This window comes from Hippocampus guttulatus, chromosome 6, assembly GCF_054856545.1.
Source record: "Hippocampus guttulatus isolate MCC_2025c chromosome 6, RoL_Hgut_1.0, whole genome shotgun sequence".
Taxonomy (NCBI): Eukaryota; Metazoa; Chordata; class Actinopteri; order Syngnathiformes; family Syngnathidae; genus Hippocampus; species Hippocampus guttulatus.
In genome coordinates, this window is record NC_141266.1 from 20640765 (window position 1) to 20659354 (window position 18590).

Sequence of the window (18590 nt, forward strand, 5' to 3'; positions counted from 1 at the left end):
TGATTTCTGGATTTCAATAAATATTAATATTTCATAATTTGTCGATTTATTTGTTTCATTTGGGACTGTTGTTCCCCTGTACGTCATGAAGTAACTGGATCTGTTATCAGTGACAGATCTGTCGAAAGCTAAAGTGAGCTCTTCTTCTTTGCCTGGGGATGCTCATGAAAAATGCAAGCAAAAAACAAAAGTGGTGCGTTTATATTTTTGTCCCGTGTAAAAAAAAGCCTCGAGTCTCACATCTCTTGACTGGTCGGTGGGCGCCGATTTCTAGCACCTGCAAACAAGAGGCGTTTCTCAGTTACCATGGTGACGGTGAAGTTAACTTGACAAAATGTCTGCTTATGTTAACGCAGCCAACGTGACTTGGGGGCAGCCAGCAAAGGGTTAAACTGCTCAGTGAGGAAGAGGAGGAGGTAGGTGGAGGAGGAGGAGAAGGATCAGGATCAATTCGTCGGTTTCTTTCTGGCTTTCTGGTGAAGATGATGATGATGATGAAGATTCTCTCGCCCGGCGGTAGGAAGAAAATCAATTGTCTTTGTTCTGACGTACAAGCAGTCGTGCGGGCCTGGCGCGGGCCCGCGGCCGTGTGTGCGCGCCCGCGTTGGCGTGACTGCACGCGCGGAGCGTTTTGGGGATCGTCAAGCGACATGTGAGGCATCAATCTTGACATGTCACGTCTTCATCTTCATCATCATCATCATCATCGCGCGTGACGGCCAAACGTGCGCCTGCAAGCGGTCGCGCTGCTCGTACGTGACGTCACCATCATGTCAGGTAAATGATGCTATGCTATGCTAACTATCAGTTATGACGCGACAGTCAGCAGCTAACATTAGCACACTTGATAGGGAACTCTAACCTTGCAGTTTTGAATGTGATGTCACTGTCACTGTTGTGTTATCATCACAAATCCAGTTGTGATATCACTTCACGTCATCACACCAGCGGTGACATCACAAAACCAGCTGTGATGTCACTGTACATCACCATGCCAGGTGTGGCACCGGCGCAATATCACAACCTAGTAGGGCTGCACAATAAATCGCAAAAATATCATCACGGAGATACTGACCTATACAATATGCGTATTGCAAAGACGGTATATTTCATCTGGAATTGTTAGTTTTTATCTGATCAAATGATCTTTACATTGATCTGAGCATGACACCTGTTTGTAAAACAGTTGTTGTGATTCACTATAGTGGCACGTGTAAAAAGCAGATAAGAATAGGTCATGTCACATCAAAACAGCTGACCAGAGATGGATTCACCCAAAATAAATAAATACATAAAAAGAGTCTGCATAGAAACATGGCTACCGTGCTGTCATCACAAAACCAATTTCTCTGGTTTGCTCCCCCAGGTCCAACGACATCTTAAAAGACCACCCGGTGGGGCGGGCAGAGCTGACCATGGGAGACGGAGACCCCCTGCAGATGGAAGGCAACGCCCTCCTCAAAGCCGTCTCTCAGGGGAAGCTGAGGCTGAGCCGTCTGCTGCTGGAGGGCGGCGCGTACGTCAACGAGGGCAACGAGCTGGGCCAAACTCCGGTGTCGGCTGCCTGCCTGGCCGACTATGAGGACCCTCGGACCCGCCTCCGGATGGTGCGCTATTTGCTGGAGAAAGGCGCTGACCCCAACATTCCGGACAAGAGCGGCAGGACAGCCCTGATGCACGCCTGCGCCAAGCGGGCCGGGAAGGAGGCCGTTTCCCTCCTGCTGGAGAACGGGGCTGACCCCAGCCTCAAAGACTACTCGGGGTGTTCCGCCCTCATGCACGCCCTCAACAAGGGCGACCGTGACACCCTGCAGGTCCTGCTGGACGCCTGCAGGGCCAAAGGCAAGGAGGTCATCATCATCACCACCGACACGTCTCCATCTGGTACCAAAAAGACAAAGCAGTACCTGAACTCTCCTCCGTCTCCAGGCGTGGTGGATAAGTTGTCCCCCGAGTCCACACCCGCCGCCTGCATGTCGCCATCGGACGTGGAGATTGTGACCACGTCTCCGGCCGAGCACGAGAGAGACAAAGAAGATAGGATCTTCAGCTTCCCGCTTGCCCGCGCACTGCCGCCCCCCAACGGCCGCCCTCTGGGAGAAAAGAGAATGGGGACGGCGGCGGCGCCTCCGCGCAAGCTCCTCAAGAGGCTCAACTCTGAGCCTTGGGGCCTGGTGGCACCCTTGGCCTCAGCCACGGCGTCTCAGGAGAGCGTCAGGGGGCGTTTGGAGGAAGCGGAGGGCATCTGTCGTCTGAGTCAACGAATCAACGGACTGTGCCTCAACCAGCCCGCTCGAGCTCTGCTGTCACGGCGACACAGCATCGAGACCCACGAGCCTTCTTCCCCAACAGTCACGGATCGGTCCTGCTCCGAGGACCGGGTCGTTCTCTCCCCCTCCTCCTGGGCGGACAATGTTCAACAGCACCAAATCTTATATTGCAGGAACCCGGAGTCCAAAGAAAACACCAACCTGCAGATATCAACTCATCCCAAATTGACTCGGTCGGACCACTGCGAGGCTGACAGCCACGCGGGTCAGGAATCCATCCCCGGATCTCCGGACTCTGGGCCGGTGTCCTTGGAGCGGAGGAAGTACAACACGTCCCCCCATTCTCTGGTCAACAGCTCGTCTCGGGAATCTCTGGAAAACATCCCCAACTCCGTGTCGCCTGCGGCTGTGCGCCGCCGCAGCCCTGGACTCCTTGAGCGCCGCGGCTCCGGGACCTTCCTTCTCGACCGCATATCACACACCAGGCCCGGATTTCTGCCGCCGCTCAACATCAACCCCCAGAGACCCATCCCGGATATCCGCTCCAACAGCAAGCCCCCCTCGCCGGTCCACAGCACTCATAAGATCCTGGTTCCCGTGGCCCCGGCTTCGCCGAAACGTGGTCCTGACTTCAAAATGAAAAAAAAGCTCATGAGGAGGCACTCCATGCAGACGGAACAGATGAAGCAGCTCTCCACGTTCCAGCAGATTCTGGCTGAGAAAGTCATCGAATCCAACGGGGATTGACCTCTTCGTGGACGGGGTCATGTAGGGGGCCGACTAATTCTGCTCAACCAGAAATGAACAACTCGCAACTATTTTTCTGTGGCACAGATTTTGCCCTCCTTCACATGTTTGATCATTTCTGTTTCATACTTACGCTGTATTGAAACGTGCAGTATATTTTGATGTATCTCGATGCATCTGCAAGTATTTGACAACGTATAAATGTTATCACATCACGTCTCGAACATCTCAGGCCAACCATCAAGAGTGACGGATGGAGCTAATGCGTTTTGACATTTTGACCAATCCGGAACGACACGTTTCCAGAACGGCCTGTTCCCGCTCTGCCTGGCCTAGCCTTGGTTTCGTTTCCATGACAACATGTGGCAATCAATTGAAGCAGGATCAACGGAACTGCGCAAGCCTCCACTGTACACTCGCAATGTGCGGGGTTCTGCCGGAAGATTTCATGAGTGGCGAGTCCCGGAGATTCAAAATAGCAATCGCCACCGCATGATGACCTCACTAATTACATTCCATTAAAATGCACAGAAGCTTTCATGCAGACCCAAACAATCAATTTCCGGGATTAAGCAAGCGAGAGACAGTCCCCCGATGGCAAGAGATAAAAATACAGTATATACTGTGTACGCAATGCACATAGTGGTGTTTTACGATAATTCTTAACCAGATATATAATTTCATAAGTGTCAATGGAAGAAATAGTGAAGCGTGCGGTAAACATTTTAGCGAGCGGCACTCACCGCTCACCGGGTCTGTTCACTTGAACGCAGGGCTGGCTCCCATTCATTTGGCCGCCGCCCCGTGCTGGTCTGTTCAATGAAACACTTACATGTTTTGTCTTACACAAAATATTATTTATTGATAAATGTGAAAAAACAAACAAATATGTATACAGGACCTGTTGGTTATCTGTTGATGAAACGAAACATGAATAAACACACACGCACAAACACGGGAGTTTCTTTTCATTTGTTGAAGAACTTTTTGTTGAGGAGGAAGATGAGCAAGTTGACATTAACTTTTGCTTTGTCAAACATCTTCATCACCGCCACGCCTTCATACTGGAGCTGGAGCAGGTCCTAGTTTGGATGGATGGATGGATTGATTGAGTGATTGAGGGCTTGGCACTGATGTGTGTGGTTTTGCTTTGACGGTTACCTGATATTTGATGTGGAATTCTTCCATGTCGACGCCGAGGAAGCGAGCTTTGATGAGGAAGCTTCCTTTCTCGGCGCCGTTGACGATATCGAAGACCACGTTCTTGAACCTTCATCGCAATGAGACACTGGCGTTACCATGGGATGGCTCAACTTATCGAAGTGGATTTGGCAACTATGCGTTCATACCACATTTGTACATGTTCGGGCTTATTGTGAAAACTCAAGTCTTTTTTTTTTTCTTCTCTCTAATGCATTTTTTTTCCTGGCATATTTTGTATAGTTACTCAGGCTCAGTCATAACTTGTAGCAAGAGAGTCATGGTGACATTTATATGTACAGTGATTATATGGACTATCTGTAAATATGATCTTCGATTAGTGTTTATCGTTGCCGTTGGTCAGGCAGAATCCTCACTACTCTAAAAGCCAGTGAGGTTTTTGAGACCCCTGCAACCCCCTCAAAAAAAAAAAGAAAAGTTTGTTGAGCCACTAACAACAGTTGAACAACTTCCTCTTGGGGCAACCTGCCCAATTGGGACATTCACGTGTCATTTCCAAGATTCGAAATTGTTGTTGAATGCAATTTTTGTTTGTGTGTGTGTGTGTGTGTGTGTGTGTGCGCGCGCGCGCACACTCACTGGGTGGAGGGCAGGTCCTGGATCTCCAGCAAAACACCTTTCTCATGTAGGCGCGTGGCCGTGTAGCTCATGACAGGAGCTTTCTTCTTCGCTCGCGCATCTGCAATTTTCTTCACGGCGGCTCGGCTGCAAAGCGACAAACGATAGATGGGCGTCGAGGAGCGGCTTTCGTGTAGCTGAGCGACTTACTCGTTGACTGTCAGCTTGTCCAGACAGGAAGCGATGTAATGCCCGTAGTAGTCCGCCTGCTGGCCGAGAAAGTTGCTTTTGTCGCGCAGGCCGCGCAGTGTCTGGCCAAGTTTCACAAGGTCTCCGCCCCGACGCCGGCGGTGCACGCGCTGGTTGCGGACATCCTATGACGGGCGGGATGCAGCGGCGTTAGCGCCGGGAAAGCAGAAGCGGCTAGCGGGATGTTCTGCGTGTTACCTGCGCAATCATTTTGAGGATGCGCTCATGGCCGCGTGTCGCCGGGAGGACGCCCAACGCTTCCAGACGGCGAACGCTTCTGCCGATCTTTCGCTTCTTCTCCTCCAGGCTCAAGGAGGTGGTGGCCAAGGTGGATGTCCTCCTCTTCATTTTGTCCGGCGTGTTTGCATCTTGCGCAATGCGGCGATGCATCAGCTCCTTGTGGCGCAGTTCCTGTTTCCAGAAGCGACAGTGAGCAATGAATACACAATGGCAAACATTAAGCCTTCTTGCCGTGCTAAATGATTGGCCAGCATTCAAATACGCCTGCCGTTAGGCCATGCCCACATTCGATAATGCAACAATGCACCACAACACAATAAGAGTGAGACGCATCAACACACAAAGAGGCACAAGACAAAACAACAAAAGAACCAAAAAACGAGAAATAAGACAAGAATGAAAGAGACATCAAGAGTTACAGAGGTGCATTTGCATTACCCTTAAAAAAAAAGAAAGAAAAAAATGGACATATGAAGGTGCCTGCAGAAGAGGAAAGGTATCGTCTGTCCCATTTGCTCACAAATTAGCAGATGACAACATACGAGAAAGCCAAAGTGAGCTCAACTGCTTTCTTTCCAAATCCCAAGCAACAACGGAGAGGTAGTCTTGACCTCCACCGCCATTCCGATCATGACGGGGAGTCGACGAAGCACCAGAACCGATCTGACCTGGTCGGGCGACACAGCAGCTCTGAGAACGTCGGCGAGCGTGTCCCCCGGCTGCGTCCGGATGACGTCCGCCATCAGCTGCTTGGTGCTGAACATAAAAGCGCCGTTAGCATAGCCAGCCGCCGGCCCGCCCCCAAGTAGCGGCAGAGCGCGACCACGTACGAGAGCAGCAGCGCGCCCGCGTCAGCCGAGTCGTCGTCGTGCTCGTCGAAAACTTCAAACTTGTTTGTGAGCATCAGAGAAACTTCCGTCTTGCTCCAAGCCCACTCGCACCCTGGATCGGCTGAGGAACGCAAAAAAAAAAACCACCCCAGCGTCACCCTCAAATCATCACCACAATCACCATCGAGGAGATGCTGCGAGTACCTGGGGCTGTCGTAGTCGCAGTACCCACAAGCTCCTGTAGGGTTGGAAGAGGACCGACATCGGCGAGCAGGAGTCTGAGCTGGTCCGAGGGCTCGGGACACAAAGCATCGCGGTGCTCCAGCAACAGCTACAAGCCACCACATCAATAACAGGAGTGGCCCGACAAGCGTTCACTGAATGCATGTGAATACGTACCTTGTGCGTATTGAGCAGCTCGCCCAGCGAGATGTAGACGAGCGGCCGACTGACGATCAGCGTCTCCGAGTACTCGTCCATCCGGAAGTGCTGAGACGGATTGGGAACGTCGCACACGCGCCGTACAAACTTCCTGTCACGTGACAAGATCACACACTACAGTCGTCCCTCCTACTGTATATCGCCGGGGTTAGCCAAAGTAGCGGGCATCTATTTCTTCAATCACTTCAGTGTCTTTGAAGGTTTGATGCAGAATACGAAATATACATGTGAGATGCATATTTCCTCAAATTCTATGCTATCGTACATCAACACAGAGCAGAACATCGTTGCCGTTGTTTTGTTGAAGAGGCGGCAGTTTGCATAATGACCTGAAGGTGGCGTGCGCGTGCGTGACGTAGCGGTTGAGCGCGGCGACGTGTTCGCCGCTTCCGAGGAAGAGCTCGCCGGTGGCGGCGCGTTGCAGCAGGCGGGCCGCCGAGCCCAGCAGGCGCCGCCGCTCTGGCCGCAGCCCTCCCGGCACCCCCGAAGGCTCCAACACGTCAAAAGCATCCGGCGCCACGATGGCGGGATTCATGAAGCGGTAATACACCAGGTTGCAAAGCACCTGCGAGCAGACATAAGGCGGGCAAGAAGCTGGATGAATGAGAAGATCCACAAGCAAAATTTTGAATCATCAAGGAAGCCGGGTTATTTGGGAATGTGGGAGGAAGCCAAAGTAGTCGAAGGAAACCCACGCAAAAGCATAGCTTCCGGCTCTGACAAACATACTAACTCCACACAGGAAAGTTAGAGCTCAGATTTCAAACACACCGCCTCTGAACTGCGAGGCGGATATGCTAACCCACAGGTGTCAAAGTCAAGGCCCGGGGCCCAGATCCGGCCCGCCAGATCGTTTTATGTGGCCCGCGAAAGCAAATTATGTGTGTCAACTTGCTAAAATCTGTACCGAAATCTCAAATTGTCATGTGTAATAAATAACGTTGAGATTTTGCAAGAATTTTGTTACCCTGTTTACACACACTTGAACAATAATTGAACAAACTATTATAATTGACTTGACTGGTTTCACAACGAGTAATCTATTCATTTGTTGTGTCCAAGTAATAATTTTGTGGTTTCACTGTCATAGGGGAGACGCAACTCCAAATTGGCCCTCGACTAAAATGCTAACCAGTTATTCAGCGTGCCGCCACATTTATGTTTGATTTTGTTATGACCTCATAATTGTCAATTCTAGTCAATGTGAGGCAATGAGAAACATTTGTGATGACCTTGTAGACGTCATCCTCGCTGGCAGCCGGAAACGTTGACCTCAGGGTGTCTCCAAGAACCTTGGCTGTGTAGCGGAAGCCATATCTGCATAAACACAAGCACTCGTGTAAAGAGGAGCAGGAGGAGGAGGAACTGATCAAGAGGCAGCGGCTTACGGGAGTTTGTCGATGTTGGACGTGATGGCCTTGAGGATTCTCTGGGTCAGGTTGTGCAGGTTGACCACGGCGATGTCAACGCGGCGCCGGACTTCAGGGTGAGACAAAGCGTCCTCTGGGGAGACGTCGTAGGGAAGCGAGCTGGCGGGCGAGGGGAGATGGGAACACATTAGGGGGTGAGCGGCGGCCGCCTGGCGGGCGAGGGATTCTCCAGCGCACGTTCAGACCTCTTGAATCCGCTCCGGCTCTCTGTCTGGTTGATCCAGGTCTTGTATACTTCCAGGGGGTCGGTCCTGACGTCGAGGTCGCCGTCAGCCAAGATGTCGCGCAGCGCCGGACCCAGCACCTCCCGCAGGACGTTGCGACCGCGCTCGTGTCGGTAGAAGTTGACCAGCATCTTGATCACAAAGGGGTTTCCCCTGATCACGTCCCGGGGCTCAGTCACATTGGACCTGACCACAACGCACTCATGAGTACGGCACTCAGTCTTGTTGAAAATGTTTTATCGTGTTGCATAAGAGATAGTAAAAATGTCTGGCAGTGAATGAGTTCAATACGCTTTCAGAACTGAAGCGAGCCCAGACAAGTGAAGACGCATGCAGCGGGAAAGTAAAGGTGAGTAGAAGCGACTAGGTATGTGACCTGATCTCGAAGTGTAGCGCCTGCGTGAAGAGCTGCAGAAGCAGAAAGGCTTCCCGATCGTCCGCGCCGTAGTTAAACAGGCTGAAGACGAGCATCTCCATGAAGGACGAGCAGCGGCTCTGCGGCATCAGGAAGATCAGCTGCGCCAAGTAGGACGGCTGAGTCTGAAACGCAGCATCACAATGAGTGGACTTGGAGGCTGACCCCTTTCGCCCCTTACTCCCTTCTCTGTCTCTCTCACACACACACACACACGCAGTGACCCACTTGGAGCAGATAGAAGAGGTTCTGATAAGCCTCCAGTCTCTGCCTCCGCTCTCGGCTCAGCGCCTTCAGGCCTTTGCTCCTCTCCACGTCCATCATGGACGACAGCTTCTCCTTGTTCTTCTTGGTCAGCTTCTTGCAGTGAGACTCCACTTCCTGTAGGAGGCGCTCCCATAAGACACCGACCTCGGGTTTGACGAAGCGACGGGAGCGGCTCACCTGCAGGGTGGCCCTGTTGCGCACTAGCAGCCCGATCTTCAAGTCCATCAGGTCCAGGTCGGCCTCCAGCTGCCGGTTGAAGCGGATGGTTCGGACCACCTCTTGCTGAAGACGCACCAGCTCCGCCTCCTCCCTGATGTCGCCGTCGCCCAAATCCAGCAAGTGGATGAACTTCCTGAGTACACTCAGAGGGGGCGTGTCCCATTGCACTGAGACGGGAGCGGCCGTTCGTTTTTGGGTGCGCTTGGGCCAATCGCTTCGTCAGACAACTTACCCAGCATCTTGTACTCGGCCCGCGCCCGACTCGCTCGGAAGAAAGTTTGGATCTTTATGATGGCGCCCACCTGTGGATCGACACAGTTACCCGGGTAGAAAGAACTAAGAGAAAGAACCCACTTGGGCCTGTTGCTTAACTATACAAAAACATGTTTACTCAGTGAGCTTCCTTTCAAGGGAATACCCTTCGAAGAATGTCAGTGTCTTCCATGTATGAACTGTGTAAAGATCACATTTTCACCTCCAACCATCTTGCCTGAGTCTTATTGGGTTGTCCGTTTATCAATCGCACACTCACGTTTTGTCGGAAGAACCTCAACCGTGCCAGATATTTTCTCCTGGCGAAGCACATCTTCACAAAGGCTTGAATCTATCAACAAATATCACACGTGATTTCATTCAATAAAAGTTAGACCCACGTATGTACACTATGTATATGGTAAGGGGTTGAATGGGGGTTTAAAAAAAAAAAAAGAAAAAAAGATCCTCTGATCCATTTGAACAGTTGTTAATTCGATGTGGATTTTGGCTATTGGCAAGCTGGCCCAGCCCGGTTCGCTATCTGTTAACTGTAATGATTCTGTAGTTTTTACCTTATCTATGACGTAACGGGCCCATCTGTCCGTTTGAAAAATCAAATGTGACCCTTGAGCACAAACGTTTGCCCTGTCCTGCTGGGCCACATATTCCCCATTGAAGAATTGGAGAATTCGCTGAGATGCCACGAGCCGCCCACTAATAGGAAAATCCTGATTGGTGTTTTTGACAGGATGTGAAGGCGACGTTCACTGGAGCCATTCCGAATGGGATCATCTTTAAGCCTTTTATTTTGAAGGGTAAGGCTGAGAAATTATTTGGGATCTACAGAAGTTTGAGGGGGGGTCAATGAGGCGTACATTTGGTCAGTCTGTGTACATGGCGCCACGTCACCTTGACTGCCGCCCTCCAGTTGCCGTAGAGGAACTCCAGCCGCCGCCTGTACGCTCTCTGCTGGATGAACCTCCTCCAGTGAGCCTGAACACAGAATGCCAGTTGGTCACTGGAGGAAGGCGTTACGTGACCGGTCGTCACCAGGCGTTGCTTTTGGCACCTGGATGAGGATGACAGCGCGGGTGTGGCCGCGCAGGTAACTTCGGCGAGCCGCGAGATTGCGGCGGGTGAGGAATCCCCGAATGGCCGCCTGCAGACGGACAACCAGCGCTCTGTTGTCGGCCCAAAGCTCTTGGCGCTGGTGCGTCGAACACACGCCGCTGACCACTTCCTGCCGGGGGAGAGGTGTGAGCTGACAGAGGCGGCGCGGCGCGGCGTGGCGTGGCATGCCTGTGTGTGTGTGTGTATATGCGCGCGTGTGTGCGTCTTTCAAGGCGTCACCTGGATGTCATGCTGGTCCAGGAACAAGCTGTTGTGGACGAACCCGGCCGGTCTCTCCCACGTGCCTTCCAGTCTGTTCAGGTGGAAGAAGAACAACGAGCCGTCTTCCGTTGTGAATTCCACCCACGGACTCTTGTTGTCTCCTGCAAACACCTGTCAGTCTGAGCGGGTGACTTCTGACCTGTGGCCATGCTAAAAGGAGCACACGTCACCTGCACTGGCCTTGCGCTGCACCAAAGCGGCGAGCTGCTGCTGGTACTCTGCTGCGCAGCGCCTTGTCACACCCTGCAGCGCCACCTCTGGTAGCGACAGCACTCGCAGCGTCTGCGCAGCCTGCTTCTCCTTTACTGCTTGATTGACAGCTGCCACCCCCAGACACACTGCGCACAAACGCACACACACTCAAGCTGCATTTTTTTTAGGGGGATGCATTCCAGGCAACAGTAAAAATCCATCATATGGGAAAAAAATGTTTTAAAATATTTTGATCCCCCTCACACACTTTTTAATTCTGGAATAAAACATTTGAAGATACATCTCTAGGTGTGAATTAAGTAAAATCCGCTGTTTAATTTCTTGTTTGCAAAGCTAATAATTTGTATTTAATTAAAATTTTTGAACAGGTCAGTGTACTCACATTCCAGTTTCCTTGACCTTCACCACTGTTGGAGACCCTAAAAACAACATGCGTTTCCCATGTTGTTGAAGTGTCCTTGAGCAAGATACAAGTTGCTCCTGATGCTGCGTTATCAGTGTGAAGCGCTTTGCTACTCTTCATTGTAAATATATTTAACACTAAAAATGGATATGCTTAACAGAAAATCTCCAACATAGCGGGACAGTCATAATCTCCGCCATCGTTGGTACGAAAACAGAATGGAGTGTGTGCTGGAACAGGCAAAATGAATCATGTGATTGACTCACACTTCAAAGCTTTCCGAGTATCCTGATTGGCTCGTCTCACTACTTCCTGGATGTCAGCCAACCACAGCTCAGCTCCCGCGTCTTTGCTGAGCTGATTGGTTTAGGGGAAAAAACATGACCTGACGTTAAACACAGGAGCTAGACCGGGACTGATTCACTTCAGACTGTCCGTCAAAATGTGTGTGTGTGTGTGTGTGTATGTGTGGATCCACCTGAGCTTTCAGTTGCCGGGCAGCGCTCATCAAATGGAGGTATCTGTAGGAGTTGGCGGGCAGGATGTCCTCCACTCCACTAGAAGGCAGTAGCAGTGCAGAAAGCAGCCGGTGAGCATCTCCGCTCATCAAAGCCTCGTTAACCGCTTGGAGGGCCAAGATCTCTAAAGGGTCAGAGGTCATGCAGGCATTGAGATGATTAGCCGAGCTTCGCATCTAGTATTTGTGACGTACGCTGATGTTGGGCCAGCGCGTTGGTGTTGGCCAGCTTGATTCCTTCCTGAAGTTGATTCCAGGTCAGCGCTTCTCGGCCGGCCGATTGCTTCATCCCGGACAGGCACCACAAATACCTGCGCGCGATATTCACTCTCGTCGTCACCGTCATCATCGTCATCTCATCAACCCTTACTTGTCCATCAGGGTGTGGTCCACATCAGTCAAGCCCACAGACGAACTGGCCAATAAGGAGCTGAGCTGCTGCAGGTTTCGCTCCTCCACCGCCCGATTGACAAGCACCACGGCAGATAGCATCTCCACGGCAACAAACAGCTCTTCTTGCTGCAGCACCCCCTGCAGAAGACGCGGCAACATCACAGCGCATGTTGCCTATGACGTGCGCGTGCGTGTGGGCGAGCGTACCTGGGCCGCGTGCGTCTGTAGCAGCTGCAGCTGCTTGTGATAAAGAGATGCTCCACAAGGGAAGACCGCGGGCAGCTGAAGGTCAGAGGACATCAGACAGCTGACCGTGTGCTGGGGGTCGCTGCCCCGCAACGATTGGTTCACACTGTCCAGCGCTGCCTGCACTGTAGCGCACACACACGCGCGGGGCGCCACACAGTCACTCGTGTGCGGGCCACACCTCAGCCAAGGAGCCAAAGAGGAAGCATCTCACTCACTCTTGGCGTCTGCGCAGGCTTCCCAGTTCGCCATGTGGATAACATCTTGAAGCTCGTCAGGCTCCAGCGGCTCCTGAGGTGGCAGCGCAACAACACATTCCATCGATCATGTGATTCATTCAAGGGACGTCCATCAGCTTTACATGTATGGCTTGAGTGGTAGGCGGGAATGAGTTTTGCTGGGTAAAGCGCCTATAAGCTAAAATAATAATAACAGATTCATCAAGAATTAAAATAATATTGGTGAGCAGCTCTAAAAGTGAAAATTGTGCAATCAGTTACATACGAATCAAAGTGTGTTTATTGGAGGGATGCACACCCGTGGTCATTTGTAGTCGCCCGGCCCACGTGTGACGCCTCCATTCGGGGTCGTCTGCTCACTTGCAGGCAGCACATTTTGAAAAGTTTATTTTTCAAGTGACTAAATGTGCATGAAATCTGGCCGTGTTTTCAAATGGATTACAAAGACAAATATGACGTTTTTCTCGAGTGGAAAGAAAAAAATCATTTCGTGAAAAAGTACAGCACTCATTTGAAGAATATTTGACGGGCGAGTCCATGCCATACCGGCGCTTTTGCGTCGCGCTCGGCCGCCAGCCTCTCCAGGTAGCAGCGCCCATTGGCGCTGAGGACGTCGGTGAGGGCCAAACACGGCAGCCGCAGAGCGTGCGCAAGAGCCTTCTCGTCGGCGGCCTCCACGGCTTCGTCCACTTGCTCCACCGCCCATCTCACTGCAGACGCAGTCGCCGCTCTCAGCACCGGCCATGCTCTCCACTTCACAGTGACAACGCTCTTACCGTTGACCACGTTGATGTTGTTCTGGATTTCTCGGCGAGTCAGAAACTCCTCGTACAGATCTTTCTCTTCCGAGGCTCCACCCTGGAAGACACAATGACCGCGTTACTTTAGGCCATGTTCTCAAACGCTAACGCTAGCCCTTAAAGTAGGTCTTAAAGTCAAATGTATTGAGCTTCTCCCAGTAGGCATCAAATTGGTTGATAAAGACGGACAAAGGAGCGTCTTTCTCGAGAACCATTCGACGGGTGTGAGAGGGAAAACTGGTAGTGAACCGAGAACCTCCACCCATGTCTAAATCTGGTCTGGTACAAGTGGTCAAATAGATTAGGCTACCTACTGCTTCTCTGTAGGTTCTGACATCAGTTTTTTTTTCTCCCCAAGATGGCGCCCGAGTAGGCAGCCTTCGGCAAGTGCTCTTCAAGAGCCTTGCTTTTTTGTTCTTTTTTGGTGTTTTTGTCTTTTGTTTTGTCACATGTTTGTTGTTTCATCGTGTGGACCTGATATGGACTGTTTTCAGCGTTTTTTGGCCACGACATTCGTCAAAGGAGAAGTATCTGTGCTTAGTGGTTGCGCCTTCTCGGCAGCACGCCTGTACCAGCACAGATTTTGATTGGGAGGAATGTCGGCGCCATTGACTGTCGGTGCTGGACAGACCTGGGGCGCTTGTGTTTTTTGCGCCTGTAATGGGCAGCATTTTTCACGACCCCTTTTTGTTCAGTGGAGATGTCGGCGCTGTTGGACAGTCGGCGTTGGTGCAGCTGGATGGATGGGTGCTGAAGTTGAGGATGAGGAGAGAGGAGCGTTGGTGCAGAGCGCCGATGCATATTTGGAACCGAAAAGTCGCCGCTTGGAATTGAAATGGATTTTCATTGGACAGGAGAAGTGAACCAATCTTTTTTTTCGTCAATGGATGCTACAGCTTCTTGTTGACTTTGAAACTTAGCTTGTAGCCGAGGTGTGCACATTTTGAGCATGACGTCTCTGATCCACTGGTTAAAGGACACCTTGATTCTCTCCTCTTTCATCTCAAACCGCTTCAAACAACAAAGCGTTTGACGGAAAAGTGGTTAGGATTGCACGACTGTCCGTGTTTTATGTTATGTGTTGTGTTTATTATTTTACTTTATGTTAACTGTTTTGTTAAGTGCTTTGTTACAGCTGCCGCTGTTGTGAAAGCGCTATATAAATCAGCATGTATTGTATTGTATTGTATGTCTGCTAGGCGGCGCCCCTGAGCCGCACTCACCCGGCTGGCCGCCTGCTGCTCTTTTCTTTGTTTGGCCTGAAACAGCTTCGCCTGGTAGACGCTCATCAGCGCCTCCTGCAGGTCAGTGAGTTGCGCATTGGGGTTCCTAAGAGCCTGGGCCGTCGCCCCGACATCACGACTCTCCACGGCCTCATTGATGGCGATCACCGCCGCGTGGACTGAAGAGAGGACAAGAGGGCGTTTGGCAACAATGGCTGACGGGCGGAGAAGAAAACGTCGTCGTGTTAGCATGTCGTCGTACCTGCCGCCTCGTCCACTGACAATTCATTAGACAGAATTCCTCCAATTTTGTGGAAGGCAGGAAGCTGCAGGCCGTATTTGTCCAATTCCAGCCTCATGTTGTTGATCTCCTCCACTGTAGACACGCACGCCCACACACCATCATTTCATTTTAAACTGAAGCCGCTGGATCGGACGTGATCAAATTCTGACATTACTGCTTGTCACTATGAGCAATAAGGCGGAGCTTGAAATTTGGCCAATTTGGATCCATGCTTACCTGTAAACTTGACCTTCCCACAAAGGTCAGTAATCTGCGGAGCGAGGCCACGCCTGTAGAGGTACAAGCTACACGCACACAAAAAATAATAATAAATCACTCTCAGCTGCGTCTACATGTCCTCGTCATATAAAAGTGCAATGTACATTCCAATGAAATGAAAAAAAAAAAAAATCACAATTTTGATAAATTGCCCAATCCTACATAGAGGCAATAACTCAGAGGACAGACAAACAGACAGACCAGATGGGGAGGTAGCGAGACGGCGAATGAGACAGCTCCAAGACACGCATGGAAGTAAGGAGAGAGACAGGGAAGGCGAAAGAGACAGACAGACAGACGTTACCTGAGTGCATGGATGCAATAAACAGCTCTGGGCATGTTCTTCTTGTCGTAAATGTCTGTGGTCTCCGGATGGAAGATCTGAATCAACAACAACAGCGATACAAAAACAAGTGGGTGGGGTGAGGGTCGATTTTTCAACTGTAAAAACAATGGCCTCGGCGGTCACTAAGCCTGTCCCGATTTGATCACGTGATCGGAAATTGGGGTCGGTCAGTTTATCGACTCCGATCCGAAGACTTTTTTTTTTCTTCAAATTTTGTAAAGCATGAATCTTTTAGTTCTTGAGTTAAACCACAGCCACAAATGGTATCATCTGGGGATACCTTTATTTAAAAAAAAAAAAAAAAAAAAGGTAATTGAGAAAATTCATGTGGTCTTTTGTTCAAGAGAGCAGGAAAGCGACACTGGCTCTTCCCCATATTTCGGTACTCAAGTAGTGACTGACTTGTTGACAGCAAAGGAATATGAATTCTTGAGTAGCCCCATGCCAGGCCAGGAAGTGGCGCAGTGTGGCGGGCAACATTTTGCCAACGTGGCAGCCGTTTGTTGTGCTACGTATGCAGGGCCGTGCTCCGGTCAGCACTTGGTTACTCACCGATGGCAGCCCAAGCGACATCATGGCGTTCCTCCAGTGGTTGATGTTGTCAGTGTGACGAAAATCAACACCCACAGCCTGAAAAAGGAAACATTTGAGGTCAACATGCAACATTTGTAAGCGAGCAAAAAAGCTCTACATTTACGAAATACATTTTGGGGATAAATTGCAGTCTGAGTTAATCCCCCCCCAAAAAAACGTTATTTTGACATGAATATTTTGGTTGACAAGAAACCACGAGCTGCAGTCCAGTCGAGTCCAATTATTCTGAAGTGCTGTTACTTGAGTACAATTTGCAGCGACTGTGATTGTTGAGGATAGACACATTGTGGATGAGGTTGGTTGTCATGGCTGCAACGGACAGGAACGAACGAACCACCTTGTAGCGCAGCTGCTCCCAGTCGTAAATCTTCTTCCGAGGAACGACGGAAGGCACAAAGCGATGGCCCAGTTTGGCGAGAATGACGCCATTCCGCAACGCTTCCTCCAGCTCGGTGGGAGCGGGAAGCTCCTCCCCCAGGCATGCCTCCATCCACCTGCGGGGACGGATGCCATTGTGAGCAAACGATGCCTGCTGAGCTTTTCGCCAAAGGCCGCGACAATGACTTGTTACTGTACGCAACGCATGCGAGTGGGGGCATACTGTATTCCACGGGTCACCAACCCGGAGTCCGTGGCGACCAGGTTGCCTGCAGGGGACAGATGAGTGCCCTGGGGGCCTATTCTCACCACTGAGGCACATTTTGATTTCCTCGAAATGGTGTAGAAATGACTATTTTCAAAACTATATCCACTTGCTTAGATTGATAGAATTGGTGTTGCATATTGATATTTTGCATTTTGATTATAATTTGTTCCCAAAAATGTTGATAATTACTGCGATAAATCTTTATATATATCAAAGGACTATCATTCATTATTATCAATTACAGTAGTTTGAGTCAAAATTTTCAGTTCAGACCTGTGCTGGTAGCCCTTCGCATGAATCAGTGGCAGAGAAGTTGCTAACCCTACCCTGGCGTACTGCACATATATAAGACAGGGTGTCTATGAAGAATACGTGCACAAATGAGCGAGTGACCTTTTTGCCTCCTCCAGTCGACACAAGTAGTGATAGGCCACATTTTGGAGCCTCTGCTCATCCATCTCCTCGGCTGTCAGACGGCCATCTGCTCATCGGACAAAACAAGCAACTTGGAAAACTTTCGGCAGGCAGGCAGGCACCCCCAAATACAAAAAAAAATAACTCACACACACACAAACACGAGCACGAATACACATACATTCTGGATACGGTCGTATAAACAAACAAAGTAAATTGATGAAATAATCGCATTTCCGAAGCAGACGAGCACGCTAGTAACTCACAGTGAATCGGAGTGTTGGACTCCACCATGTTTGACGTCGTCGCTCCCACACAAGCGGAATCAAGTCAAACTTTGCCTTCCCCAAAGGCGGAATCGAGTGAAAGTTTTCAAATAAATCAAAGGTTGAAATACGACCGCGACGAAACTGACTGATGAGATGACAGCAGCGACTCGACAACCAACAGCAACATGGAATCTACTTCCGCTTTAGGTTTGAAAACTCGCGCCTGTCTCTAATTGGTCGACAGATAGGAAACGTTTCCTATTGGCTGACCGCAGTACGGGGTGAATATTCGTCACATTTCTGACACCTTCAAAGCTATTGAAAAATGTTCTTTCAGTTTATGTCGCGCTCACACGCACGCGCGCAAACACACGTTTACACACGCACACGCACACACACACACACACACGCACACACAAACAAAGCTTGTAACGAATTATGGAACAGTGATCCTTCATTTCATCTTCTTTTCTCCTAAGAATTTAGACGTTTGACTATTAAATGAGTAAACACGTTTTATTTTAAATTTTATGGATTTACTATGGCTGCAGTACATGATTTAAGTTTGGCATTTTTCCCATACTGCAAGTGTAAATCAATACCCCGTGGAATTAGGGAAAAATGCTACGTTTGTCACATTTAGCCTATATTTACATTCAAACCTATTTCCAAGTACGTTCGAACGTATTAGGAGTACGTCTGAATGCATTTAAACTTATTTTCCAGTCAAAATATTTTTACTCCACATTGGTGGCTACACACTTCCATACAATTCTGAGGGTCTGCCATGTTTTAGAAGAAGCTTCCACATTGTTCTGACGTGGTGAGCTCCACCCAAAAAGTTTGAATGCTGTGATCTGCTGGCCGGAGCAAATGTTTTGTTTTTTTTTGTTTTTTTGTTTTTTAACTTTCTTGGCTTAAATTAATGATCAAACCACATCTGACCAAGGCTTTTCTCTGCCCATTC

The 18590-nt window shown here is 50.1% G+C and overlaps 2 protein-coding genes across 2 annotated transcripts; one reads left to right on the plus strand and one right to left on the minus strand.

Moving 5' to 3' along the window:
• The first annotated feature begins 267 nt into the window (after positions 1-267).
• ankrd34a (ankyrin repeat domain 34A) lies at positions 268-3970 on the plus strand. Its single transcript, XM_086112979.1, has 2 exons — positions 268-652; positions 1367-3970. The coding sequence occupies exons 1-2, from the start codon at positions 483-485 to the stop codon at positions 3015-3017; spliced, it is 1821 nt and encodes a 606-aa protein (XP_085969105.1). The 5' UTR covers positions 268-482; the 3' UTR covers positions 3018-3970.
• On the minus strand, positions 3853-17789 carry iqgap3 (IQ motif containing GTPase activating protein 3). Its single transcript, XM_086112978.1, has 38 exons — positions 17621-17789; positions 17334-17421; positions 16632-16788; positions 16253-16330; positions 15659-15735; positions 15313-15380; positions 15055-15168; positions 14793-14971; positions 13546-13627; positions 13316-13479; positions 12749-12821; positions 12492-12655; positions 12262-12422; positions 12087-12202; positions 11853-12016; positions 11641-11731; positions 10929-11096; positions 10717-10859; positions 10436-10606; positions 10276-10359; positions 9644-9715; positions 9344-9413; positions 9070-9278; positions 8854-9006; positions 8587-8750; positions 8172-8396; positions 7945-8085; positions 7789-7873; positions 6886-7121; positions 6515-6647; positions 6320-6446; positions 6116-6236; positions 5954-6041; positions 5244-5456; positions 5007-5170; positions 4818-4943; positions 4179-4287; positions 3853-4099 (listed from the first exon to the last, which is right to left on the minus strand). Exons 1-38 carry the CDS (start codon positions 17646-17648, stop codon positions 3986-3988), a joined length of 4920 nt encoding a protein of 1639 aa, XP_085969104.1. The 5' UTR covers positions 17649-17789; the 3' UTR covers positions 3853-3985.
• Positions 17790-18590: the final 801 nt, after the last annotated feature.

Bases quoted from the DNA above. Each gene is read 5' to 3' on its own strand.
- iqgap3 (XM_086112978.1), bottom strand. From the start codon at position 17,648: ATGGTGGAGTCCAACACTCCGATTCACT. The intron at 14,972-15,054 runs GTACGACGACAT...TCCTCTCTTCAG, and splicing joins GTCAGTGGACGAGGCGGCAG to TCCACGCGGCGGTGATCGCC. The intron at 9,007-9,069 runs GTGAGCCGCTCC...CGCCTCCTACAG, and splicing joins GCAACAGGGCCACCCTGCAG to GAAGTGGAGTCTCACTGCAA.
- ankrd34a (XM_086112979.1), top strand. From the start codon at position 483: ATGATGATGATGATGAAGATTCTCTCGCCCGGCGGTAGGAAGAAAATC. The intron at 653-1,366 runs GTGAGGCATCAA...TTGCTCCCCCAG, and splicing joins TGGGGATCGTCAAGCGACAT to GTCCAACGACATCTTAAAAG.